This window comes from Haemaphysalis longicornis, unplaced genomic scaffold, assembly GCF_048455015.1.
Source record: "Haemaphysalis longicornis isolate Haplotype H1 unplaced genomic scaffold, Haemaphysalis longicornis Haplotype H1 scaffold_5, whole genome shotgun sequence".
NCBI classification, from domain to species: Eukaryota; Metazoa; Arthropoda; class Arachnida; order Ixodida; family Ixodidae; genus Haemaphysalis; species Haemaphysalis longicornis.
Window position 1 is genome coordinate 72,965,912 of NW_027526385.1, and position 27,988 is coordinate 72,993,899.

General features: G+C 45.9%; 1 protein-coding gene across 1 annotated transcript in view; it reads right to left on the reverse strand.

The window, feature by feature from the left end:
* Window positions 1-395: 395 nt before the first annotated feature.
* The window catches only part of Ntan1 (N-terminal amidohydrolase 1), a 35,899-nt gene continuing 8,306 nt past the window's right edge, over window positions 396-27,988 (reverse strand). The window contains exons 5-11 of the mRNA XM_077670718.1: window positions 25,416-25,524; window positions 23,095-23,168; window positions 13,559-13,612; window positions 12,052-12,105; window positions 10,890-10,990; window positions 7,461-7,574; window positions 396-5,060 (exon numbers count right to left, since the gene is read on the reverse strand). Coding sequence (XP_077526844.1) covers window positions 4,890-5,060; window positions 7,461-7,574; window positions 10,890-10,990; window positions 12,052-12,105; window positions 13,559-13,612; window positions 23,095-23,168; window positions 25,416-25,524 — 677 coding nt within the window. The 3' untranslated portion in view covers window positions 396-4,889. The remainder of the gene's footprint in view (window positions 5,061-7,460; window positions 7,575-10,889; window positions 10,991-12,051; window positions 12,106-13,558; window positions 13,613-23,094; window positions 23,169-25,415; window positions 25,525-27,988) is intronic.

Genomic DNA, 27,988 nt, shown 5'->3' on the forward strand with positions numbered 1-27,988 from the left:
CGACTGTACACACTGGCGTTTTCGCTTTTCACCTTCGTCAGAAATGCGGCCACCCCGGAAACTTAAAAATGTTGTACTTTGTCTTTGTGGTTCTTGAACACCGACTAAGCTACAAGGTGTTAAATTCAGGGAATATGCATTCCACTTGTAAGGCTGTATTGCAAATGCAAAATACGCCACCAATGAAGGATCATTTGAGGCAAGACAGTTAATGCTTACGAACGAATAGTTTTAGAACAATTGCCGATGATTTAGTAAGAATTTACCACAGCAAAGTGTGACGTAAACCGTCCAAAAGACAGAGTTCAATGTCTGAAGGACAGCCAAACAAAATTATGAATTGTTCATCAGTCCTAGCCTCGCCGATGCTGCATTTCCAGAGTGAATGACTCAGATACGTGTGTAAACGTACTTTATTGTGTAAAAAAGGTAATGTTGTTACATTTCAAAATGCGATCGGACCATTGCACCAATTATAGCACCAGCTTATGAGGAAAAGTAGCCGAGAAACAGTAGGCAATAATGAACCCTCTAGCTTCAATCGCAGCTCTACAAGACTTACACGAATGAACAAGAATGTAAAGGCCGTTTCCCTCGCGATGTGTTGTGCAGTTAACATGGGTAAGTCGATGCAATGAAGTTAAGGCACATCTGAGAGGTACGCTTGAAAAGACCAACAAGCTACACCATATTATGATGCTGTATAGATAATAATAATCAACTTTTTGGCTCACTTCTACTAACTTTTGGTACAGCTACATCCATAAGTTCTAGACAACAGATAGCTTCTAGTTGCTCGGCCCTCACGGCTTTTGATTTCACTTCACATGCTTATACGCAATGAAACCGGTTTACTCTACACAATGCAATAAAAAATACATGATGTAGTATTAAAAATATTCACTCTGTCGTACGTAAATAAACACAGGCAAGAACAAAACGCAAAATGTGAATCTCTTTGAGTAAGCATATTTCACAGCAACCAAAACTGCTCACATCAAGCGCTTAAATTTAACCTCTCAACAGTAAATACAACAAAAGCGATTTTGCTTGAAAAACTGTCTGAACACCTCCCCTCCGTACAAACCCACAGCACTAACACTTTCACAATAATATGCAAGCTAAAAACCACAAGTAGCAAAAATACTGCTTCGAAACAGCACGGCAACACCACCAGACCTTGGCAGAACACGAACACCTTGCCGGAGCTATAAAAAAGATGTCGGCACAGAGGAGAATCAACCAGGTAAATATGGCGACGACACAGGGGAAACAAAAACGAGCTAAAAATCAACGGGAAAAGGACGTACATACACTCTTGAAACCCTTTTGCACACCCGCAAAACACAAAAACGCACCAGGAAATCGAAGCACCACACCGCACTACATTTGAAAATGAATGTGCTTTTGTACAGACCGGTTCACATCACCAAAAAGGGGTTAACGAGAAAACTTGTAAAGAAACAAAAAACAGCTCTTCAGCGTCAAATTCGTGTATAGGAACAGTCTCAGAGAAATAAAAGCAGCATTGGTCAAGAAAGAAAATGCTGACGCATTTTAACTGGAAAAGAGAAAAGATTGCACACATTGAAGACACTGACACGAGTTGTAAACATACGTGGCGATGAATTCGCACCAGCCTATCAGAACAATGCAGCTATTGCCCCACTCTACATGCGTGTATGCTACATGTTACTAACGATGCACTTCCAATACACAGCTGAATGTTTTTTTATAGTGTATCTTAACAGCTAGCACAATCCAAAATGAATAACGGTGCGACTGGAACAATATTGCCACTCAATTACAGAATTTTAGAGCGGGCATTTCACTTATTCCGTAAAAAGAGCCTTAAAGGAGCCATGAAGAGAAAATACAACTTCGTTTAATTTGAAAGAACTAGGATTCAGTATCTCACTCAGCTCCATTACAGCCACAAAAGATGTTTTTTTAACGAAAAAAAAGCAAGAAGTATTTAAAAACTTTCAAATTTCGCGCCACAGTGACGTGTTATGAGCAAGAATGACGTCATAGGGGCCAACAATAAAGCATAATTTTCAGTGCGTGAACTGCACGTTAGCATTCAAGTGATGCGGTCAACTGGAACTAGAGGCCCCATTACAGACGTCCAGTCATGTGTCGTCGCGACAGGTCAGTTAGGCGGTTGCCAATCGCACAAACAAGGTTCCGTGACGTCATGGAAAAGTTGCGGGAAATTGGCTAGGGGGTCGCGACTGCTTCACACGTTTTTTTTCATATCTCCGTTATTTGTTCGAAGATTGCGATGATATTGGTATCATTGTTATCGGGACTAAGCCGTCTTTCTAATAAGCCCAACTTCTATTTTGTCTCCATGGCTTCTTTAATGATGGGTAGCTGTGTTTGAGCAAAGCGCTTTTGAATTAAGATCACAATATTGGTGGCCACAGCAGTCCGATTTGAAAATGTACCACACCTTAGACAGTGGCATAGAAGCAGGCTACGCATGTAAAAAAATCATTTAAAACCCTTTATTATGCTCTACTCTTTTATATAAAAAAAAAAACACATTCAATGTCCCTTTAAGCAAGAAAGAACAAAAACTGAGATTCAGTTACGTGAGCATGTTTGCTAGAACCCATTTTCCCTCCACCACTCACGGCCAGCCTTTGTTTGGACGAAAGCTTTGAACCACGATAAAAGATAACATGACGGTCTACTACACTTAGGAGATGAACTATGAAGTATTTTGAGACACCCAACTCTATGCTTAACAGATAAAAGTGCAGGCAGTGGATACCAGTCATGTTTAATTTCCAGACAGCTGCAATGTCTGCCGTGAGAGTATGAATGAACCTGGAAACCATTTTTCGCAGGTTTAGCTGTACTTGACTCCCAACCTGCTAAAAAAATGCTCATGTCTTTCAACTTTAAGAAAACTCGTTGTTTGACTAAAATTCAGTATTCGCATAGTGATCACCCCATATTTTTTTCACTCTTTCACACAGACATAAATGAACACACCGAAATTCTAAATATAAAACACTAGAAAGAAACGATTCAGCAAACTTATTCCATAATTTCCAGATCACCGCTAACTCAGCTGCCATTGAATTGAGAGTGTACAAAATGGTTACCATAACCAGGCCTTGTGTAAGAGCAATTCAGGCAAGCACGTTTTATAATATAAAAGCCGCAAGCACTGAACGTGGAGTCAGATGTAAACTAAGAGCTTGTTTTTGATTAACGACGGTATTCGTGGAATATCGTAAGTAACGCCACAATAAAAACGAATGTTCTTAATGCTTGCAAATTCAGCAATTTTAAAATTGAGCTTCATCTGCACCGGTTCAATGATATCCAAACGAGACCATTCCACCATCAGAGCGGCGAAGCAGGACATCTTACAGAGGCAATATGTTCCTGGAATGACAGGGTGGTAACAGCGCCATCACAACGATCGGTCACACGAACGCAAGCACTGGTACCGTCACGACAATACTGAGACAGACTTTCAACAGGCCCCATCGTATTTATTTCACAGGGATTATGCTTTTTCAGAATAACAGGGCAAGTAATAGCACACCTGCACATTAATACCACTCTCACCGTCACGATTAAAAAAGAGGTGCCAACCAGATAGAGCCTTCACTCTACCAGTCTAATAAGCAGAGGAGGATTGACACTTTGTTGCAACAACAGACACGGGCAACAGTTCCCTTGTGACGATGCGTCACAGCAAAAGAGCACTCGTACCGTCACGACCATGAAATGGTGCCAATTGGTTAAAGCTAAATTTAGCTTTCTGGTATCAGTACCAGAACGTCGTTGATGCTTTTTTGCAACAGGCCCATACTAACAACTCCCTTGTGACGATGCGACACAGGAAGAAGAGCACTTGCACCTTGCACGACTGTAAAACGGCACGCACTGGTAACTACCACGAGCATAAAAAGCTGCCAACCAGTTGCAGTCGCTTTCGAGCATCAGTACCGGAAGGCGGTTGATGCTTTTCTGCAACAACAGGACCGTACTAACAACTCCCTTGTGACGGTGCGTCACAGCAAGAGCACTCATACTGTCACGACCGTAAAATGGCGTGCACTGGTCACCATCACGAGCATAAAAAACGGTGCCAACCGGTTGCAGTTGCAACAATATTCGCATACTTAGAGCTCGCTTGTGACAATTTTTCCCACTAGCACCATCACAACCGTAAAACGGTACCAGCCAGTTGAAGCTACACTCAGCTCTCCCAGTATCAGTAGCAGAAGGGGAGTGATGTTTCTTCAACAACTGCACAATTACACCCGCCCGCGTGACGACACCTTCACCGCAACGATAACACTCATACCGTCACGACTGTAAAACGGTATGCACAGCTCTTCTGGTATCAGTACAAGATCAAAATTGACAAGGTTTTTTGCTGTAACAGTTTCTTTGTGACGATGCTTCATAGCAACAACAGCACTTGTACAGTCACGACCATAAAGCATCCCCAAATGGTCGGAGCAGCACTCTGCCCTTCTGGTATCTGTAGCAGAGCAAGACCGCCAGTTTTCATAATGGATGCCCAGTAATTGCACCCTGGTGACAGCGCTCCACAGCATCATGAACACTGGTACCATTAGAGCTGGTACTGTGATGTGGTAGCGTCTAATCTAAAAGAACAAAATAAATCCATCACGACCGTAAAATGGAAACAACCAATTAGAGCTGGAGTTGGTTCTGGTACCAGCAGCAGCAGGGGATCGATGTTTTCAGAACGGACACACGGTAACTGCACCCTTGTGATGACGCTCCACAGAATTATGAGCACTGGTACCGTCACGGCTGATACCGTCACATCTAAAATAACAAAAAAAGACACCGCCGCCCGGTTGTCAGAGCTCCCTTTGTCAGTCGCCACCTCAGTAGCAGAAGGGGATCCAGGCGCCCCCTTCGTCCTTGCGGAAGTAGTGCGGCCGGTTGTCGGGAAATACCGTCACGCCGGGAAACGGGTGCTGCTGAATGTACTTGAGCGCCGCCCGCACTTGCATCACGAACATGGGTGACTCCACCTCGGGCGAGGTCGACAAGTGCTGCACGCAGTGAAAGGGCACCGGCATTTCAAAGACTGCAACAGCAGCAATCAAACGGCCACAGCAACGAAAGGTTCCACTAGATAGGTTCCATGTTCCGCTTGAAACGTTCATGGAGTAGGGCAACGTGGTTCTATAAACGTTGTAGTAGGGTGCCTCAATTCACGCCCGTCTCTGCCGTAGCGCAGCGGTAGCATCGAGGCACCAGACTTGGAGCAGAGGAACGCGGTAAATTTAAATTGACTTGAGCAAACCTCTAGCACGTTATCTTGGGAGGAACGAGACAGGAGAGGAACAGCATGAGAGCTGAGCGGGAAAGAGAAGGGAGGCGTTTACTTGCCAGGGGCACCAGTCGACTATCATCTTTCATCGACCTTTGCAATAAAAGGAGCAGATACGTGGCCATTTTTTTTATCCGAGTGATCACTACAATCATCATTGTGCCACCATCAGTCTTCTCTGTCTTTTCTTCTACACCCTTCTTCCCCCCTATTAGACCAAAGAGCCATTCCACAATAAATAAAGACTTTTCATTCATTCAAGAGCTGTTGCCTGTCCATCTCCAATCACCCAAGTACAAGGCAACACCTGCAACAAGCTTTCTTGAGTTGTGCTGAATGATTAAATGGGTGAGAACACAATCACCGATGGTGATAAGTGCACGCAAGGCAAGAGGAAAAGACGACGAAGTGGTTGGCTGTGAGCTTGACACTTGAGCTACGCCCACACCAGCTACCGTGGTGGGTTCCCTTCTGCAAGTACTGCCAGAACACCTTTTCGCCTTTACTGCCTTGTAACAGTATAAAAGTATACAATCAGTGAAGAATACACGAGGACACAACACCAAATGACTGCATCGATGCGGAGCTACTTTGCCGTTCAACTTGAAATCTGATGACGACCCCCTTTGCTTGTAAGAGCATTCTTAAAAAGTGCTGCATTGTTATTCCTGGATTTTGGGGAAACTTGCCTTGTTCGACATTGTTTGCAAACTGCTAAATGCAAGTGACCTCACGAGTTACCACAAGAATTGAGGATATCTATTTACTTAGTTGCACACTAATGGGTTGCTTTCATTGATGCCACCATTTTACATTTTTATGCATCTCGGCAGCCAATCTTACAACCATTGATTGGTTATGAGATTTAACGTGCCGACAATACGCAGTCAATGAGGCGTGCCGTAGTGGAGGGCTCCGGATTAATTTTGGTCACCTGGGGATCTTTAAAGTGCGCCCAGATTTCGAACACACGGGCGTTTTTGCTTTTCGCCTCCATCAGAAAAGTGGCCACTGCGGCCAGGAATCAAACCTGCGTCCTTGTGGCCAGCAGCACAACACCATATCCACTGACAGCCAATCTTAAAACCAAGTGGGCTGCTTCCTACACTGGTAGACACATCAGCAACTGATTATCATTAGGAAAGGGCAGGACCCTTTCACTGTGACATCCTATTACTCAACACACAGTGGCACCCTAAATCGTTTTCTTAATTTTTCAAACTCTGTCTAACCTCTCAGCCTTCAGCCTCCCATTGCTTCTGGTGTCTCAGTGAAGGTTATGTTAATTATGCCATCCGTTGCTACTACTACTGTAGTTAACACTCAATCTAACGAAACTCGATTTTACGAATTTAGGGATCTAACAAAGTCTTATTCACTCGCAAATGCCTATACGGCTCAATGCCTTTATGCACTCGGACTAACGAAATAGCTTCAGCAGCATTCCCAACTTAACAAAGTATTTCGAGAACAGACACATTTAAAAAACGAAGAATCCGGATTACATTGCACCAAAATACCACGAAGTTTATTGCTCCATCACAAGAAAATCTACAAGGCATCTAGTTTCGTTTTTACGGAGTCCTCTAATCTTCCTAACCCCTGTATTTTCTAAGATAAAGTTTTTCGGCTAGTATTACTCGCGGATTCTCCTAGCGCCTATTAATTTACTGGGATCTTAGTTCTGAAACGTTACAAATGAACCGAAGGCATACTACGAAAAGTCTGCACACCCAATGCTAGTGAAATACACACAGGTCAAAATCACAGGCTTTTCTGCCAGGAAATAAATTTGTCTCCCCCCAGCCCCAAGCATTTTATTGTTGTTCTTATTTTCCCAATCGACTTTTAGCGCACTGCTAAATTATCGACAGGCAAGCGCCGCAGCCGCTGCAACTACGATCTCATGGTGCCTGCTAAGGGGCGCCTACCCTTTAGACACGCAATTTACGGAATGAACTGCTTGTAAAATGACAGTCCCGGTTTTACGAAGTTCTCGATTTAACGAAATAATTTGCGGTTCCCGGTGACTTCGTTAGATGGGGCTTTAACCGAACAACTCTATTAACTAGTATTACTAGTTAGTGTTAGTCAACTAGTTGTTGGCAAGCCATCGTACCTGCAGGATGAAGTCGTCGTTCTGCGACAGCCACAGGTCGACCCCTCTCATTGGCTCGTAGTTGAACGGGCCAATGCGCATCATTCCGAGAGAGCAGTCGTAGATGTCGCACATCTGCGAGGGCAACATGCACACGTTACACACTAACTAATGGCGGGGGCATGCCCACTGAGACAAACGTGCCCCCTATTGTTAGAGTCCCTCTCTCGTTCACAGATATGCTGTTTTTTCCCCCTATTTTTCCCCAAACAAATAAAAACTCCGAAGTAAAAATAATTTTTTATTCAGGTTAACCCAAGAGCCCCTAAATGGAAACATTTGTAAACAAACAACTCCTTCGCATGGGAACATTGGAACGGGACAAAGATCTATAGTCCACTTTGCAAGCTGCACACATCACAGTGAATACAGCTGAACTTCGTTATAACGAACATTGATATAGCAAATTACCGGCTATAGTGAACTAAATACGAACTTTGGTTGGTCAGACTTTATTTCAATGACATTTATTCTTTATAACGAAACTGAAACCGTGAGCGCCGCGCACCATATCGGATATAACGAAGATATGTTTGGCCCAGGAGGCTGAGAAGCTACTTGGAAAAACCCTCCAGCATCCGAAACTGCAGAAGTATGAAGGCCCTCTTGTTTGTGGACTTTGTGGAAAACTCCATCCTACTCAGTGCTGTGAGTAGCCATTAGATGAAGATCGCATCCTTCATCAAATAAATAAAGATGCAGGCCGGTTTTGTCAAGTGAACCTTGTTCTGTCGTACTTCATCTGCTGGTTCATTCAGCTGGAAATGCAACAAGGAGAAAGGTAGGGGTTCGAAGCCTATAAAATGCATTTTTGTGTCAAGTATTTTTGTGCGAGCCAGATTGTCTATTTGTTAGAGCCAATTTTCACCTCTACTGTTACAACGAATATTGGATACAGTCGAATCCCGCTACAACGAAATTGATGGGACGTGCAAAAAAGTTTGTTGAAGCGAAAATTCGTTGAGGCGAAATCTGCCCCAACACGCCACGGAAGGGCAAGAAAAATAGCACGGTATAGTATTACCGCGTCATTGGCAGCATAATACAATGTTTAGAAAAAAGAGTGAAGCACCGTAACGTCGTGTTTAGTCAGATAACAAACATACCAATGGTTATCTGTTTTTTTACCAGTACGCAAAGAGCGCAATACTGAGGAGAAAGGGAGAGGTGAAGAAATGCAGGCGCAAAGCGTATTGGTGTACAACAAGGCGTTTCCACCGAGCTGATTACTTGCAGATAGCTGCTAGGTGGTTGGATGCCCCCCTCTCGCTTGTGGCAGGAACGGCGCCATTATCTTAATTATCCTCTGACTAGGCACAGCAGCAACTGACCTTGGCAGGCAAGCCGTGCGCGCTTGCATTTATTGCGACCGCCTGCTTGCGACTAAGATAGGATGACGCGGGTTCAAGACTAAACACGACAACATTATTTTTGCTCTTGACTTTGAAGAATTGTAGCAGGAAAACTGCAAGGGCAGCTGCTTACAACACATACATGACGGCGCTGCGCCAGCAGCCATGCCAGCAGCAGAGCACATTCACGCGATTTCAACTGGATATGGATTGGCTATAGCTCCGGCTTGGCGAACCTGGCTTGCGCCTCATGTAAAGCCTGCCCGCCGCATCGTTATGACCATCACACAATGGCGCCCACCTACGAGTTTTTTTTTGTTTTGGGTGGCAGTGTGGGCGCACCGCGCATGTTTTCGGTTAAACTAAGCGTCCTGAATGTATAAAAAGTTGCAGATAGCTGGCGCTGTGCTTATTTTATTGTAAAATAATTGTTCAAACCCAGCCCAAATCATCAAAAATTTCGTTGAAGCGAAAGCAAGCCAGACAAATGGTTCGTTGTGGCGAGGACTTTGTTGCATTGATTTCTATGGCGAGCTGACGGGGACTTGTAAATATTTCGTTTAAGCGGAAATTTCGTTGAAGCGGACTTCGTTGTAGCGGGATTAGACTGTATAACGAGATAATTTGCTGTCCCGATACTACCTTGTTATAGTGAGGTTCGACTGTACTACATTGTACTCAACAGGGCACCCACATCAGCGCATCTAATTCGCCGCGCAATCTTGCGGTGGCCAGCTTAACAAAGATGACGAGAAGTGTTGGGTCCTTTTGCTTCCACTTGCAAAGAGGGAAGATGGAGAAGTTCGTACAAGGCCCCAATGCCTATCCTCACGTTTTTTCATTTGGTCACCGCACACAGCGAGTTATTAAGCCCATTCTACAGGGTGCCAATTCGCAGCCGTGGAGCTGCTCGCCCAGAAAAACGATATATTTCTCCATTTTAATTGCTGCGACAAATCGCCAAATGCCAAGCGACGTTCACAGGAGAAGTTTGACAGTTCCGCATTCGGCAATTTGTCGCAGCGATGACAATAGATTGTTTTGCCGCCCAAGCGGCGCCGCAGCTGAGAATTCGTACGGGAAATTCAAAGGCTTTAGATGCACTGATGTGGGTGAATTGTTGAGAACATTGTAGCATTCATTGTGATGCACCAAACTTGTGACAAGGTGCAGATAGGGGACATCCATTTTTTTTTCCGCCTCTGGTTCCCAAATGTGGCAGAATTCTGCCAACCATTCGGCACTTACATGTTTATTTCGTTCACACAAGAGCACCATTGTACTACTCAGCCAGCAACAGTGTTTTTTGTGCTGTTAACATTAGACTGTTAGGAAAATCACAAATCCCTGCTATTGCAGACAAGTGCTCAATCTTGGATAAAACCAGCGCTAACTTAGACGAAGACGAAGAAAGTGTACCACAAGGAAAGCCCCTGGACAGCCAGCGGCTGTCCTTGTGGTACACTTTTTTAGTCTTCGTCTGAGTTAGCGCTGGTTTTATCCAAGAATGTCTTTCCAACTAGCCCAGCTTGCAACCCTCCTGCAAGTGCTCAAGGCTGGCCAGTCACTTTACAACGTTCACTGCACCGTCAAAATTCTCCTCATCAACGGCTAAGAAGACATTTTCCCCGTTCCCCATCCTCAAATGCAAGACATGCGCCACCGAACGTTTCTTGCACATTTGAAAAATATGCTCACGTTACCACTACCAATTTACATAAAAGTAAGTTGCTTCGGCACAATAAATTTTCCTCACCACCAAAACATTGTCTAACTGTTGTTTGTTCTCATTTCCCTCCCAGTACTTTTTCGCAACACTTTAGGCTGAAGACAAATATCCAACTCCGATTTCTTGGAGTCGTAATTAAGAATGTTCTAAAGGCGCTGTAGTAGTACAAAAATAATGCTCTAATTTTATGAGAAAATACACACCAGCAAGGCAGAACACCACCAACTACCGATTGGATAAAACTTAAACCACCAAATTGAAAATGACGTTGGCTTTGCATGCACGCAATGGGTCAGGTCAGGTACTCGCCTCATGGCAGCCAGTGAAGTGTCTCGCCGTGCGCAGCGGAAGTTCTGGACCCTTGTCGGGGAATGTAGCGGGAAAGATCTCACCGCTCTTGATGTTCACGCCTGCGAGGCACACACGGCCACCTCTCCACATCTCAAAGCAAAACGAAAGCAAGAAATTGCCGGGCAGTCAGGCAGTCTCCACATGACGTAATTTCGCTAGCTGGGCTGCTTGGGCAAACAAGATTTCAGACAAGAAGTCTCTTTAGTTCGTTTCCACTCCCCTCAACTGCCATCAACGAGGGGGTTGTTCCCGCCCACCTGACAATGTATTTTGTTCATTTGTAGTGGGCTAAATTCGGACGCTGCATCAACACCCTCCTATCCCCTGGCTACAATTGTTGCAGAGTTTTTATTCAGTCGCCGCGACACACAGCACTTCCAATTTACCACCAATGTGGCTGATATTGCAAACCTCAAGCACTCGTTGCTCAGAGTTATGGAATAAACAAACTTGCAACTTGCGTCATCCGCCACAGTGGCTCAGTGACTAAAGCGTTGTGCTGCTAAGCCCAAGGACGCCAGTTTGATCCCGGTCGTGGTGGCTGCTTTTCTGATGGAGGTGAAAAGTGAAAACGTCTGTGTGTAGAGATTTCACATTAAAGATCCCCAGGTGGTTGAAATTAATTCGGAGCCCTCCACCATAGCGGGCCCTATAGCCCAGGTGTTAGCTTTGGTGAGTTAAACCTCATAATCAATCAATCGCATCAGTTCACCTAAGGCAGGTGTCACGCTAGCCTCTCAGTTTACACTTCCGAAGCCTGCCCGAAGAGAAGCTCCCAACCCGTTTCGCGGCAAGCAGCAAACACGACCTAGACGACCTCTCAATCAAGACGCTCCAAAGTGTGCACAGTCTTTGTAAAAATTTTGTAGGCCAAGCCAGAAACGCGCAGGCTGCAAAGAATTGAATGTACAAGCTTACGTCCCGAGCGAGGCTGAAACATTTTATGCAGGAAAGCTAGAGAGAACAAACACCTTTCTTTCCTACTGCCTTAAAATGTTTTTGACACATTTAAAGGTAAAGCCAATTCTTTGAATTCTTTGTGGTCGAGAAGGCTTAGGATTGGTCCGTAAAATTTTGACAAAGGGTGCGCATCTCAAAAGAAAAAAGGCGGCCTCCTCACCAATGCCGTAAATTGTTGGCCAGTTGAGATTCCCACGCAGGACATTGTTGAGCTCTGCAAGGCAGACGGGAAACATCAGAACGGTGTCGGGGGATAAAAAAAATGGCATTTCATCCTGCCACGCAGATGTCACGTGCGCGCAGACGGTGGAAAATAAAAGAGGGGCACTCCAAAGGCAAAACACCGACAACAGCGAAAAAAAAATGCGACTTCCGTGCCATAGCTGCAACTCAAAGCGTGTGAAGAGTGACAACATTGCTGAGTTTTTACCTCCTCAATGCAGTTACTGCGTTCTACGCTGTCTTATATTGGCATTGCACATGGTCATGAAAATGGTTCATTAATTCTGAAATGCTTATACCGTATTTATTCGAATCTAAGCCGATAGGCCGATAGTTTTTTTGAAATACTGATATATCAAACTCCAGGGTCGGCTTGGATTCGAGGATTTTGAAATACGCGCCAATTTCCAAGTGAAGTGGCGCGCAGCTAGCGCCAAGGGAAGTGGCGCGCAGCTAGCGCCACCCAGAAAAGGAAGTATTGTAGCCATTACTAGACGAGCCAGTAGCCACTTAAGAGCCATAGGCCGCCATTTTGAATTGTGCGGACAGTGGCCTGCATGCGGTGTGGCGTTTGGTTTTGACAGCGCAACGCTTTTAAAAGAAAAGTTGTTTTAGCAGCGGAGTTGTCGTCGAACGTTCAAGCCGGGCGGGACTTAGGCGTGGATGAAAAAAAATGTCCGTCATAGGAGGACGCAACGGGAGAGGATATTTGCGTGCGCCGCAACGAGGTTGGCAATCACCGGACCACGAGAATGCCGTCACCATGAAATGGAGATGGCATTGGCTGACTTCGTTCAGACGCAGCGAGCAGCTGCCCTTCCAGTAACGACGGAAGTGCTCCAGGCAAAAGCAAGGCAGCTTTTAAGGGAACGCACACTTCAAAGCCAGTCGGGGCTGGCTACAGAAATTCATGAAGCACTTCGGCTTTAGCCTCCGTCGTCGAACTTCAATCGTCCAGAAGTTGCCCGGTGATTTTGAAGAGAAACTGATTGAGTTCCAGCACCGCATCTTCATGTTCAATAAACGTGTTTTCTTTTTGTGAACGCTGACCTCACCTTTTTGTTCGGCCTACATTCGAGGTAAGTTTTTTTTTTTTTTTTCGCGCCTTCGGACTTTAGGGGGTCGGCTTAGAATCGGGGCCGGCCTAGATTCGAATAAATACGGTAATAGGTGATTCCACTTAGTTAAAGCGAAGCACCAAGTACATCGGTTTCTATGGGTGCTTTCAAGGAGAATTACGATCTGCTCATTATATCCATTATTTCAATGTAGGCTGTCTCGTTATGACGGGGTTTAGCTGCTTAACCGTGGTTGACTGCTAGTTTCATGTTAAAGTACTATAACAGAAACTCAAGTTGGACAAGTTAGCAAGCACAAGCCCTAAGTGACACACAATCAAACGGGTTATGTTTTGTGAAAACACACTGTCTCAGAACGTGACTTACCACACATGCAAGCAGTCACAAGGTGTAGGTTGACCGGCTGCTTGTGCAGGGCATCTGCAAAAACAAAAAGTGACTCACTCAAAACAGAGCTTGAATTTTTGGCAAGCTGGTGACAGTTTCATACTTAAAGGGGCCATAAAGGCAGGAGACCAGTTGGGTTCATTTAAGAGACGGCCTTGTCCCGATAACAACAATACCTATGTTTGTCGCCCATCTCAAACAAATGAAGTCAAACCCTGCGATAACGAAGTCCCACGAGTGTGAAATTCCCACGGCAACGAAAAATTTTCGGATCCCCGGTGAACGCCCATAGAAACCCATGTATTTCACCTCTCGCGGCACCGAAATGTTTTTGGAAAGCGATCCCATGTTAACGAAATTCACTGCAATCTAATCGGCATTTTATCCACGCTTTTGCGGCTAACAGTGTCCATAAAGTGCTTAAATGCATTTTTTTTTTTTCGTACTCAAAGTGCGTAAACATCTGCCACAGCGCGCTTGCATGGTCGCCACCATATTTGTTTACAAAAACGGCCGTACAGCAGGTGACCGTGGAGGCAGCCTCGCAATGACACCACCAGGGGGCGACACATGGCGACTCGGGGCTTTGGCTTGGGCTACGCTAGCCGGCTACCGCTGAACAGCACGTGTGCGTTCGTTGCGTGTCATCTGTGCGTCGATCGGCACACTGCCTCAGCCACCCTAAAAGCGGAAGTTTTCATCCGTGTTTCTATCGCTAGAAGATAAGGAAGCCATCATGGCCCAAGCCAGTGGCTTGGAGGAAGGGAGGGAGGGAGGATGGCACCAACGAGTTTGGAACCGCCTGCAGCTCGCTCTACCATTTTGAAAAGCAGGGACGCCTCTCTTTAATGACGCATGTGCACAAAATAAAACAGTGACGGCTGTAGACTTTCTGGATATCAACAGGGCGGTGCACACTTAGTTTCGGGACCAGCATTGGAACAACGAGGTGCCACTTTCTGGAAAAGTTAATCAACAGAAGCAGGACATACTCGGTAAACAAGACCAAGGAAAAAAACGTGCAAAGAAGGTGAACCCCCAGGATGTTTTGGATGCGTTTGACCGGGATGTTTTGGATGCATTCGACACGATTTGGTCGTTAGGCATGCACGATGACTAGCAATGGACCATTTCTTGTAGTGTGAGAACTGAGCTGTGATGTTGCTGGAAGGTAAGGCTCGCAAAGTATTATAACCGACGTTTGGAAATGAATTTTTGGTTTCTGGGTGATTTTCCTGTTGTTTATGTTTCATTCTCGCAGCAACGAAATTCCCGAAAATGCAAATTTTTCGGTTTTCCCCGGCGGTTTCATTATTTGTGGGGTTCGACTGTAATTAAAACATATGAAGCTGTGGCAACACTCCAGCCATTTTTGGGCAATCAGCCACCATCGTCAAAGCCACCAACAAGAAAAATCAGTGGGCAATTGTAGTGGGGCCTCTAGTTCCATTTGACAGCATCACTTGAATGCCAATGTGTAGTCAACACTGGCACCAGCGACGTTTTTAATGGTGGCTTACATCACGTTACTACAGTCGAACCCCGCTACAACGAACGCCGCTTCAACGAAATTTCCGCTTCAACGAAATATTTCCAATTCCCCGTCAGCCAGCCATAGAAGTCCATGCAACAAAGTCCTCGCCACAACGAACCATTTGTCAGGCTTGCTTTCGCTTCAACGAAATTTTCGATGATTTGGGCTGGGTTTGAACAATTATTTTACAATAAAATAAGCATAGCGCCAGCTATCTGTAACTTTTTACACATTCAGGACGCTTAGTTTCATTGAAAACATGCGCGGTGCGGCCACACTGCAAAAAAAAAAAAAAAAAAAAAAATCATAGGCGGACGCTATTGTTTGATGGTGATAACGATGTGGCTGGCCGTCTTTACATGAGGCGCAGGCCCGGTTCGCCAAGCCGGAGCTACAGCCAATCCGTATCCAGTTGAAATCGCACAAATGTGCTCCGCTGCTGGCGCGGCGCCGTCATGTATGCGTTGTGAGCAGCTGTCCTTGCCGTTTTCCTTCTACCATTCTTAATAGCCAAGAGCAAAAATCATGTTTGCGTGTTTGGTCTTGAAGCCAAGTCATCCTATCTTAGTCATGAGCGCGCAGTTGTGTTAAATGCAAGCGCGCGCGTCTAACCTGCCAAGGTCAGTAGCTGCCGCGCCGTGTCAGAGGATAAGATAACGGCACTGCTCCTGCTACAAGTGAGAGGGGGGCTTCCGACGGCCTAGCAGCTATCTGCAAGTAATCAGCTTGGTGGACACGCCTTGTTGTACAGCAATACGTTTTGCGCCTGCATTTCTTCACCCCACTCCGCAACGCGTTCTTCGCGTGCTGTGAAAGAACAGATAACCATTGGTATGTTTGTTATCCGAATAAACATGACGTTATTGCGCGTCACTTCTTTTTCTAAACATTGTATTATGCTGCCAATGATGCGGAAGCATACGGGGCTATTTTTCTGGCCTTTCCGTGGTGTGTTGCGGCAGATTTCGCCTCAACGAATTTTCGCTTCAACGAAATTTTTCGCACGTCCCGTCAATTTCGTTGTAGCGGGATTCGACTGTATAGCACAAAATTTGAAAGCACTTCTATATTTCTTGCATTTTTCCGGTAAGAAAAAACACCTTCCGTGGCTAGGATGGAGCTGAGTGAGTTACTACCGTATACACTCGTGTAAGGGCCGCACTTTTTTTCCGCGATTTTGATGGGGTGCGGCCCTTACACGGAAGTGTGAAATTTTGTTCAATTTTCGATCCACGCATGCAAAAACCTATTTAATCATGCCATATATACCGTATTTACTCGCATAATCCTCGCACTTTTTTTTTCGGAAAAGTCACTGCGAAGACAGGGGTGCGAGAATTATGCGGGGAAAAAAAAATCTGGTGCACAGTGTTGCCAATTTGCTTTCTGCCAGTCCCGCTAAATGTAGTGGTCGTTTTTTGTATATGTAAGCTCAGTGTTGCCAACAGCAGCTATTTTTTTATTTTATTATTTACAACGTAAACAGTCTCCCGTCGATCAGCGATCATGAAATTGCCGCCTTTGCTTTCTGGCGCGCGCCCTATCTCGTCGTCGTCATGTGCGTGCCCTACTCCAGTAACGCACGTTGAAGTCGGTGACGCCAAAGTGCCTGCCTGCGGCGCGGCTGCGCGGCGTGTTCGATCGCGTACTATATCGCTTTCAATTTGAAAGCGGCAGTGTAGCTGGCGTTCTTCCCCATGGCGAAGCGGCACCAAGCACAAAACAAAGAGATCAAAAAGTTCTTAAAATGGCAGCGAGCTATCCACCACTGACGCGAGTGACTCACTGACTGCTGCAGACCACGACGGCGACACGACAGCGGGCTGCGCGAACGCCGTCTAGTTGCGCACACGCGAGACCGGCTCAAAGACAGTGTGAGTAGCGTGTTGGGCGCCTGTTAGGGAGTAGCAATGCAGGTTATTAGGGCGCCTGGATGGCTACACTTGAATACACAGCGCTCTCCGCCGAACGGAGAGGCGGCAAGGGAGGACGCGCGTTGGAGAGTGCGTGCACCATGTGGGTTTCGCGAGCAGGCAACTTTCGCCGCTGCAAAGTTGGGGGTGCGAGGATTATGCGAGGAACCAAAAAATCAAATTTTTGGTGGCTCACATTAGGGGTGCGAGGATTACGCGAGTGCGAGGATTACGCGAGTAAATACGGTACATAACCATGGAATATCTGGCGTCTAGCTGCGGACATCCTCGCTAGATGTCTTCATCGGTGTCGCTGCTCGGGCTCGTCTCGTCGCCGCTGCTCGCGTCATCCGCAAGTTCATGGATCAAATCATCCTCAGTGCCGTCCATGGCATTGGAAACACCGGTCACCTTAAAACTCTTTACAATAATGTCTGCGGACACCGCACGCCACGCGCTTAAAATCCAAGAGCAGACCAGCTGAAGCGACGCCCGTCTCAGTCGTTCGGTCGGCATTTTCTCGTGGTGGCCCGCTGCCATCCATTCAGAGTACAGGCGTCTGAATTCTGCTTTAAACGGCCTATTAATAGACACATCCAGTGGTTGCAGCATGCTTGTTAAACCACCGGGGATGACCGCCAGATGCGTATGACCTTCTGCAAGACGAGCCTTCACGCGCTCTGTAAGGTGGCCACGAAAGCTGTCCAATATGAGCAGTGCCTTGCGTCGCAGCAGGCCTCCCGGCCGGTTAGCCCACACCGTTTTCACCCAGTCCACCATTAGTTCATCGGACATCCAGCCGTTTTCCTGCACTCTGACGATGATTCCATTTGGGAAGCTCTCCTTGGGTAGCGTCTTTCGCTTAAACACTACGTACGGGGCGAGCTTCCTTCCGTCCGCTGTGACAGACAGCATAACGGTGCAACGCTGACGCTCGGCACCGGTCGTGCGCACAAGGACACTCTTCGCACCAGTTTGGTTGACCGTCGTGTTCTCAGGAGAATCGAACCAAACAGGCGTTTGGTCCGCGTTTCCTATCTGGGATAGGTGGTACTCGTGCTCCGCTCGCAGCGCGCTAACAAAGCGGTGAAACTTGATCACTTTGTCATCGTACTCGCGTGGAAGTCTTTGGCAGAGTGTTGTCCGGCGGCGGATGCTGAGTTGTTGTCGCTTCATAAATCTCCGAAGCCATCCCTCGCTTGCCTTGAAATCCGTAGGTGAAATGTTCATGTGGCGTGCGATTGCAAGGGCCTTGACGCGGAGCATCTTGGTTGACAACGCGTAGCCGTCTTTCCTGATGTCCGTGACATATTTCATCAGCTCCTTCTCGAGTGCTGGAAATTTGCAAGGCTTGCCGCGGAATGCTTTCCTAGTCTTGTTTGTTGCGGCCAGCTCTTCCTTTTGGTCACACCACAGGCGCACGCACTTGTCGTCGACGTTGAACTTCCGGCCGGCTGCACGTTTTCCATTTTGTTCGGCGTATGCGACAACTTGAAGTTTGAACGCAGCATCGTACGCGGTTAAGCGTTTTTTTTTTTTCCATCGCAAGCGGTTGTGCTAGGCAATCGTCAAAATCAACGGTGGCACAAAGGATCAATGGCGCCGGCGAGAAAAGCGACAAGATCTCCCAGATAGTGTTGCGCGCCCGAAGCTCAGAGAGAGCGCCGCGTGACTAAGCCGCAGGACAGCTATTGCCATCTGGTGGCGCCCGCGAAATTCGCCGCGCGCCGTACGCGAGACGCGACGACGCTGCCGATTACTGGCGAGATTTTTTTTTTTTTTTTTTTCAAAATTTGGCCTGCCAAGTTGGGGGGAGCGGCCCTTACACGAGCGCAGCCCTTAGTCGAGCGTATACGGTAGTTCCTCCAAATTGAACAATGTTGTATTTTATTTTATCGTCATGGCCCCTTTAAGACAACAGGAAGCACCCATTCTTTCATCCTCCCATTCCTTGTTCTTGAAACAGCGCTCCTTAAAGGGACACTGAAGTGAATTTGTCAAGCTCCTGTTTTTGCTTGCACTGCGTAGACTGGCTCAAATTAGCACACTTTTCATCGTTTATCCGGTTGACAAATCGGTAATTATTTTACAAAGCGCGAAAGAAGAAAAACTGCCATGCGCGGTTTGCGGCGGCCGCACCAACTAAGGCTGTGACGTTGAGAGGAGGGGCGCCGTGATTGGACGATGCCCAAGGTTAGCAATCAAACAAGTTTCGGTTTCGGTTTCGGTTCTGTAAAACAACATGTTTGACATCCGATGGCGCCGTTGGATGGGCATTCTCAATATCCCAGTAATCGTAGTACCGCGCTTCTGCCATGTTGCCGGCTGTAAAATGCATAAGATAAGCCTCCCAGGACGGCTTGGAATCGTAGCATTTACTAGCTGAGTCCTACGCAGTGCATGAACGCCCTCCGCGTCCCCGCAGACGCTCAAATACCTGCGCTTTTCCCCCATATTTGGAGCTTTCATCACTTATGCCTGTATCGTAAAAAGCGTGTTCGCACCAGGCCAAGGGTCTGTTGATTCAGGCCTGTGCCCGCTGCCCGCAAGCAGTCGGTGCTTACGGTAACAGCACGCCAACGAGAACTCGCTAGCGTGCCAGTGCCAGCCTGCGCGCGTTCTGTGGACTAGTTCATGGAGCAATGAACATTGCGGCCCCAGAAAAGATGAACTCAGTATAGAAAACATCGTCGAAAAACGAAAAAATTTACTTATATAAAATAAAAAAAAGCACGTACCCACGAGGATTCGAACTTGCGACTGACAAAACCCTTGCGATGACATACCAAGCGCTCCAGACCACTAAGCCACAAGCGGGGGCTGCCCGACGAGCGAAATATAAAGTATATAATGTATAACCAGTTTACACTTTTATTTAGTTTTAGTATTTCAAGCACCTTAGGTGACTATTTGTTGTATTGCGCTCGTGCAGTAAGCGTCCCCCGAGTTTCCACAATAGCTCACATCTAGGAATTGCATTTCGTAGACGGAAAAGCGTTCGCAGATGCGTTATAGTCGTGCTGCTGACCGCTGTGCTTGTTCGCCCAGCGCAAAAAAGTGCTTCCCGCACCCTAGGTTTACGCTGTACGGTGAAAATATCAGTTGATTTTATTTACTTAGTATCTATATTGACTTCGCTGACTCTTCTCCCCCTTCAAGAGGCCTTATATTCTCCTACTGGCGTACCAGTCAGCGAAGCATTGCATGTGCGCTTGTGCAGCGCTTGTGTGAAGCGACCTTGACTTGGAGCTAGATACAGTGTACAAACTAACGAAGTAAAGAAAGGCACATTCTTCCATTCCCAAACGTGTTGTGGCTTAGTTTCAACTGATCGAGCGAATTGCGACGACCCGTCGGCGGCCGGCGGACTAAACGTTGGGCCGACTGACTCGGTCGCGGAAGGTCGGTGAGCCGTGCAGTAGCGCAACCAATTGCCAGCTCCTCTCCTGCTGACGTCACACGAAAACGCCACAGAAAATGGGCGAGAGTGCAGAGAGGAGGACAGCATTTTCGAACTGATTTTTCTACTAAATAAATTCGTGTGAATGTGCTCAGAGTGGTCGATACAGGGCCTAGGGACTCCGGACTACAATTTGCGCCCGTAATCCCGCATTGTTTACAAATCACTTCAGTGTCCCTTTAAGGGGGGACGTGGGGATCGGAGTGAACTTTTTTGTTTTTTGGCGTAGAGTGATGAAATTCGGCAAGCACATTGGAAAGCACTCCAAATGGTGAAATTTAAAATTTCATGATGATACCTTCAGTAGTTCTTGTGTTACAGAGGTTTACATGTTGCCCGCTCGTGAAAAGCCTAGCAAGGTATTGACACATGCTAGGAAGTTCTGAATACTTCTCAATTATAGTCAAAAGAACACTACAGGGCAAGACAGTCTTCAAATTTTTTTGACACCCTTCATTTTTTTTACAGAAAAGAATAATTTCACTTGTAACCTACAGGACATAATTGACCTAGCCATAAATTCCACATTAAAAAATAACGAGGCCCTAAAATGAAAATCCAAGACTGTCTCGCCCTGCAGAACTCTTCAAGGATAGAAATAAAACAGACAGGGTCAAAATCTGCCCAGTGATTGCCATGCTATCCTTTCCACGAGCAACGAAGAACTCGTAAAATGCACTTTTGAGAAAACGGCTCTTAAAGTTTACGATGATGTCACAATTTTCAAACTGCACCAGCAGCATAGTCCTTGCTGTCGTTGCTTGGGGACAACCTCGCATACCTTTGGCCTTTGATTTGGTGCATCTGGGATGCCTTCCTGGCTCATTGGAGGTTTCTATGTGTAGGCCTTTAGATGGCAGAAGCACCAGTTTTACGCAGAGTGTACCAAAAAGTTTACTATGGGCTACTAGGGTACCTATATTTTACTTCATGTATGCCTAATGCATAGCTGTCTCCAAAATGAAGAGTAAGGCATGGTTTTTTTTTTATTAATGTGCCAGCAGACTTTCAGCTTATTTCTGGGTGTCATAACCTTGATGAAGCTACAGCTTAGTACATGAGGCTGTTCAGTGTCAAAAATTATATCAGGGCATCACACGCATAAGATGAGCTATTTGAAGGCAGAATATACATTTGTTTTACATAATTACAACATTAATATTATAAGAATACCATGCTCTTCTTCAGGCGAAAAAAGCATTGCAAAATGGACATTATAATTGCAAACATTGCAAAAATAGTGACATTAAATTTTTTTTAAACGCTGTAACATTACGGCATCTTCTCTAATTAATTTAATACTGAAAATATAATTGTGTAATCCCAGACTTCGTTGTACGAACTAGTTCAGAGCCACGGAAAAAGTTTCTCAAATAAGCTGGGTAACGTGTTCATTGCACCCCCCCCCCCCCCCCCCCTCCCTACAATCCCCGACGCGCACGTTCACCACAATCGTAATTTAAGTAACCTTACTATGTTTAGCAACTTTACTTTTGCCATTAAATTACACTTTGCGTACATCAATTATTACTACTCGCGCGCAATAGCAACCGATCCCGCTATCGGCCGCTGCCCGAACACGTCGCGCCAATGCAGCGCGCGCCGCAACTTCTGGCGAGCCGGTCATTCCATTCCTGAAGTTCGCGAGCTCGCTGTGAAACACAGCAATAACTAAGCGTTTTATAACACGGCAATGCGTCCAAAAGTTCACTTCACGAACACCAATTGTACACGGACGCACCGAGTTTCCCACTCAAGGACGCACCACGACGATGTCGCGGGCACGTTTTCGATGCGTCTTTCGAGCCGCGCACTTCCCTATCTGGCGCACGATCTCAAGCATTATCGCCGCGATAACGATAGCGTCACTGTACGGAATCGCAATGCATGAAACCACTGAACGGGAACCGAGCCGACCGCGAAACCGAGGAAAACATTAGCGACACGGAGTGCGTGCGAACTGCGCGTCAGCCGAATCACCCGGCGGCCATCTTGTTGTGGCCATGGCGGCACCCAATCCGGAGAGCCGTCTTAGCTAACGCGGCCGGAGAGCCAATCGCGTGTTAGATTCTATCGGTTGCTTCGTTTCACCGTCTCTCATTTTCCGCCGTTTGTGCGTTTGTGAATGAGCGACAATGAAAGCAGCGACAGGAAATCGGAAGTTGAAGACTCTGCCAATCTAACGCGACCAAGATGGCGGCGCCCGGTGCCGTCGTTCCGGAGATACAGCGCTGCGAAAATTGCCGTTTTTTTCGTCATTTTGCGGAAATAATTTGTCACCTCAGCTGACGTAAATATTTTTCTTTGGCACTTCGCGATCGTTTTCGACGGGGAAACTTTGCAGACGCATAGAATATAAAATGTGCAATCCGAAAATGTGACTTCCGAAAAAACGATTTTTTGGTCACTTTTCGCCATCTGATCCCCGCGTCCCCCCTTAATCCTTTTAACCGTCCACAACTGCAACTAAATTTTCTAGAACTAGCAGAGCACCACCGTAGTAAAGACCTTATAAGCAACGTGTACAAGGCACACAACAATGTATTTCAGGTAATACATGATGGCAAGTGACAGCCAAAGCAACCCACGCCAGTGAGGCCATACTCACAGAGGAGCTGGCTAGCCAAGCTTTCCGAGTAGCCGCGGCGGTCCAGAAAGCCGCCCACAAGGATCACCTCGAACCTGCAACAAAACACGTCCACGCAAATGAAACACCAACAGAGCACAAACATTGGCAGCTAAAACACCTCAGAAACTCGAGCTGAGCTTACTACACAATACCATATTTCAGTGTTCACAAACACGCACAGCACAGTTATTTCAGTGCTGTGTCTGTCTGTGTCTCCTTCCTCGCGTTATGTTAGCTGTATACCTCTACCCCGCAACAGTTTCATCGCCGTGAGCAAAAATTCCAAGGCACCAAGGCCTAAGACGCCGAGCGCATGCTTCAGGCCAATCAGGCATAGAGCACAGAGCTCAGAATTCGTTTGAAAAAACCACAAAACAAGTATCGAAACTGCATTATGGATGATAAGGCGCCTCGAACAAAGGGACCTCCCCACCATCTGTTCCTGCTAAAGCCTATGTTTGCAAATTATCTTTGAAGGCTAGGCAGGGCTGGTGCCACTAACTAGGGCAGTTCTTGCCCAAGACGCCAAGCACACATGTCAGGCTAGTAGGCAGGACCCATCTTTTGCCACCAGAGAAGCCAAGCGTAGTGCCAGTAGATAAGGCATTACGGTACCACCACTGAGTCACGCAAGTCAGCAACGGTGGCCATTTTGTCATTTATCAGTGTTATGAGACTGCCGCATCTACGGCCTCGCCGTTAACTTCGACCGGGTGAGTTGTTAACACCGCCAAAAATGCAGAAAAATGGTACCTCCGCTACTTCTGCTGCTGAAACAGTGTTACACGTTTCATCTTTGTTTCGCATTCAAAACAATGTCAGTCGCGCGCAGCCACAGAGCAAGGAGTACAAGCTAAGCCTAGCAGAGTGGACTCACCAAAACGCATAAACAACAAAATGGCGGCGCCCATGAACTGTCGCAGTGTAAACAAATGTCCCGTAATGCGAACTGACCACTGATCACGGCTGCGACACGGAACAATAGGAGAAAAAAGTGCCAATGCTCTGTACCCTTATCTAGTGACACTAGCTGAGCGCAAGCAACAGGCCTGCCGAGACGATGAGACACATTTCATGTCCTCCTCCATCACCATTCGTAGTGGCTTACAACAGCTTTGATGGACATCTAATTCGCAAGGCGGGATGGCGACCCATTTTTTTGTGCTGCTTAGTCTTTCGAAACTCACCAACACCCAAGTACATTTCTGTTGTTTTGGTCATAGTACTGCAAAGTCACCAGCTCTGCTGATATAGGAAGTCACAACTTAAACACCTTACTGGTTCGATTCTTTTAAAGGGGGGGGGGGAAGGGGAGGGGGCTTGCAATTACGACTTTCAAAATGAAAGTGATTACCTCTGTTAATTTAAATGAGACATGCTCTATCAGCGCAGTTTCTCATTAAGCACTGAAATTCAAGAAAAATAATAACAACATCATTCAAACTGTTTTTCAAGGTGTGTTTCCAATCAAGTAGCCACCATTTCGATGCTAAGTCAGCCATGGAACTAATCCACAAGAATGTTCTGGAGAAGAGTTCCCGCATTTACTTCACACAATTTCAAACGCACAAAGGCCAACCTCTCGTCAATACCTGGAAAAAAAAAATAATAATAATATTCTTCTAATGTAGGACAAACAAAGAAAAATGCTACTTCTGTTCAAAACAAAAGTTCACTCGTCATCAAAGGAGGGGGCAGGGCTTTCCTTACGGCTATCTACAACAGATAAAATCGCCCTTTGCGACGTTGAGTTCTATCGATCAATATTGGAAACAGTAGCTGCACGTTAAGGAGAAAGACAGCAAACGCGTGACATTGAGCGGAAAGAAGCCACACGGCTTCTTTCCGCTCCTGAAGCCAAAATCTACAAAAAAGGGTGACATTTTCTTCTTGTCTGTATCGCACGAAACTTCTAAATTTCCCCGAAAAATAAATATCTTGGAGTTCCACTATCCCATGAAATAAAACAACCTTAAATAATCTTTTTTCAATACTATTACTGTTTTTCTCGCAGCCACAGCAACTTTTGATCGTGTTGGCGAGCAATGTCAAGCAGTAGCGGAACATTCCTATTGTACATGACGGAACGCTAGTTGAGGCAAAACTCACTTAAACACTAGCACTAAATTTACCTGTGGTATATGTTAGTACACAGCTCTACGGGCCTGTTTTCGGTCTGGCAGGTAGCTAACACTACAGCCCTCTACAAGTGAATGCAGCTTTTTAGAACTGCCGCAGCATTGTTTTTTCCCCCCTGTACCACACATCGTGCAAAGTCCTCCCCGAAAACGTTTTCTCACCTTCCATCTGGCATTGGCAGTGAGAGCTCTTGGACGCGTCGGACCATTGCAGCCGTACCCTGCTCCAGGCCGGAGCCATCAAAGTGGGCTAGCGACACGGCCCCGGAACCTGAAACGGAGTCGTGGGCAACAGCTGTTACTAACAACGCAACCCCTGCGCGTGCATATACGTAAGCACTTTTACTTCTAAGTCTTGCGCTGCTTCTGTAAAAGTTTTTTTTTTCTCTCCTCAAATCGTGCAAATTGCTTTCTCACTTGCAATCAACAATGAAAAAAAAAAAAAAAAAAAATCTAAATCACTGCGGCAGTCTCTCTCATAATCACGGGTAAAAAACTGCAAGATGCAATGTCTCATACAATAAAAGAAGAAATTACAAAATGCTACGTGCGAAGTCCTGGAGACTTTCTTTTATTTAGCGGTGCCACACCTTAGAAATACTGCCTTTACTCAACTCCCCAGCCTAACTTTTCTTTGTTCTGAAACAACTACTGCATTCACCATGTGTAGCCACCTAACTTTCATTTATTCTTTATTTACTTCATCTTTTCTTGGCTTCCATTCAGGGTTCGTACAGGCTTCAAAAGCAAAAATTGAAGGGTTGAAGGACTTTCAAGGACCAGAAAACACATTTTAAGGTCCCCATCCAATGTTTTATCTGGGATTATTTATAACCTTTCCAACAAAATGCAAACGTTTTTTATTGCACAATGCCTAAGCACATTAGTGCACATTTAGATAGGTGCTAACGGGTTCGAAAATGCTTCCCCAGCTTTATTTTTTATTTTATGGCTGGTATTCAGAGGTTTTTCTTTTTTCATGTTGTTTTGCTCAGGCTGTTTGATTTCAAAACTTAGTTAATGTTGCCTGCATCTCCTGCTTTGGCAGCAAGAGCATCAGCTGAAATTAAATCCGCAAGTGTTGCTGCAAGTCAGGATGAACAATGTAACACGTCCACTATTTGCACGTAAAAGCAAACGCAGATGGAGCGTATGAGGCACAGCAAACATGCAATGGGCGAGCGTCCACAGACTAGATGGAAGATGCAAGATAGAGAACAGAAGCTGGTTTTCACTGGATTTTATCGTGACATGAATTGGATTTACAAGTGCTTGCTCCTAATGTTGCCTTGTAATAATGAAAATCCACCAAACTTGTAATTTCACGCAACACACTGAAGCTTGATTGTTACAATGTTTCTTTACATTTTTTAACACCTAAAATCAACAATAAACACTTTAAATTCTTGTGAAAAGACAGGGCCATTGGTTCTCTTTGGAAAAATAAAGGGTTTTCAAGGACCCTTTAAACATTCCAGGACTTTCCAGGCCTTAAAATGTACACTTCTAAATTCAAGGGTTTTCAATGTGTACAAGGACCTGTGCGAACCCTGCCATTGCTCGCAATATCAAGTTCAATTCTAGGCAGGAAAGGAGCTTTCCGATATTCCTACTCCGGTCATTCATTTAACGGCAAGTGCCAACCAGCAGCTTGCTGCAGGTTCTCCCGCTTTCATTTTCGTTCACTCTTCCTGCAGCCAATTGTGCTGCCCGATTCACCAAGCAGGTCTTATCAGTGGTGTTTGAAGCCGTAAAGAGCCTTCCTACATGTCAGGAGTTCACCCCAAAGTGCCTAAATAAGGTATACGTGTCCTTCGTGGTTGTAGGCACAAAATTCGTGGAGCAGCGCCATTCACATTGCACCACAACAGCAATACTGAGTGCACATTAAAATTAATTGTCCACGTTTGATCATCATTCCAATAATTAATTAATTTCAAATTACAAATAATCCCGCATTACGCAAGATCAAGAGCGACTGTCACTGAACCTAACAGTGCTGAAAATAAACGTCTACAGGAACGAAATCAAGGAACTGCTGTGCACGGTCAGCCACCATGTTGCGCCTGACAGCCACAATGAAGCTTATGTCAACATGTCACAGATATATTGTACTGTTTTGGGAACAGCTTGTGGCAAGCTATTAATTGTACATTCAAATTAATACAGTGTCGACCCTTTATAACGTAACCGCTTATAGTGCGGGACCGTACATAACACGGATTTTTGTGACCACTGGTTTGCCTCCCATAGAACTCAATGCACAAGCATAACGTTTAAGCGGTTACCCGAAGCACAATACCGTTTATAGTGTGGTTTCTTTGGTGGGTCTGCTGATGGATGCAGCTTGAGCACTGTTTTAGGGTCGCGAGGAAAAAAAAAAACAGAATCAGCCATCCAACTCACTGCGCACTACCTGCTTTCCTCTAACTTCAACATAGAAAAAAAAAAAAGGAATTACGCACACTTTCGTTCCCGGGTTCTGTTTGCACTCACGTGATAACCACAACTGCCCTTGCTTGACGCACCTCAGAAGATAGCAAGGCGCCCCCCCGCCCCTCCTTTAACTTGCCCTCCCCCCACGCACGCAGTACAGTATTTTTGCGCGCATAACCCGCCCCTGCATATAATCCGCACCCCCACTTTCAGTTCGCCGGAAAAGAAAAAAATTCCGCGCGCATTTGGTACAGGAAAGGCTGAACGAAAGCTACTGCTCAAGCAACACATCACATACT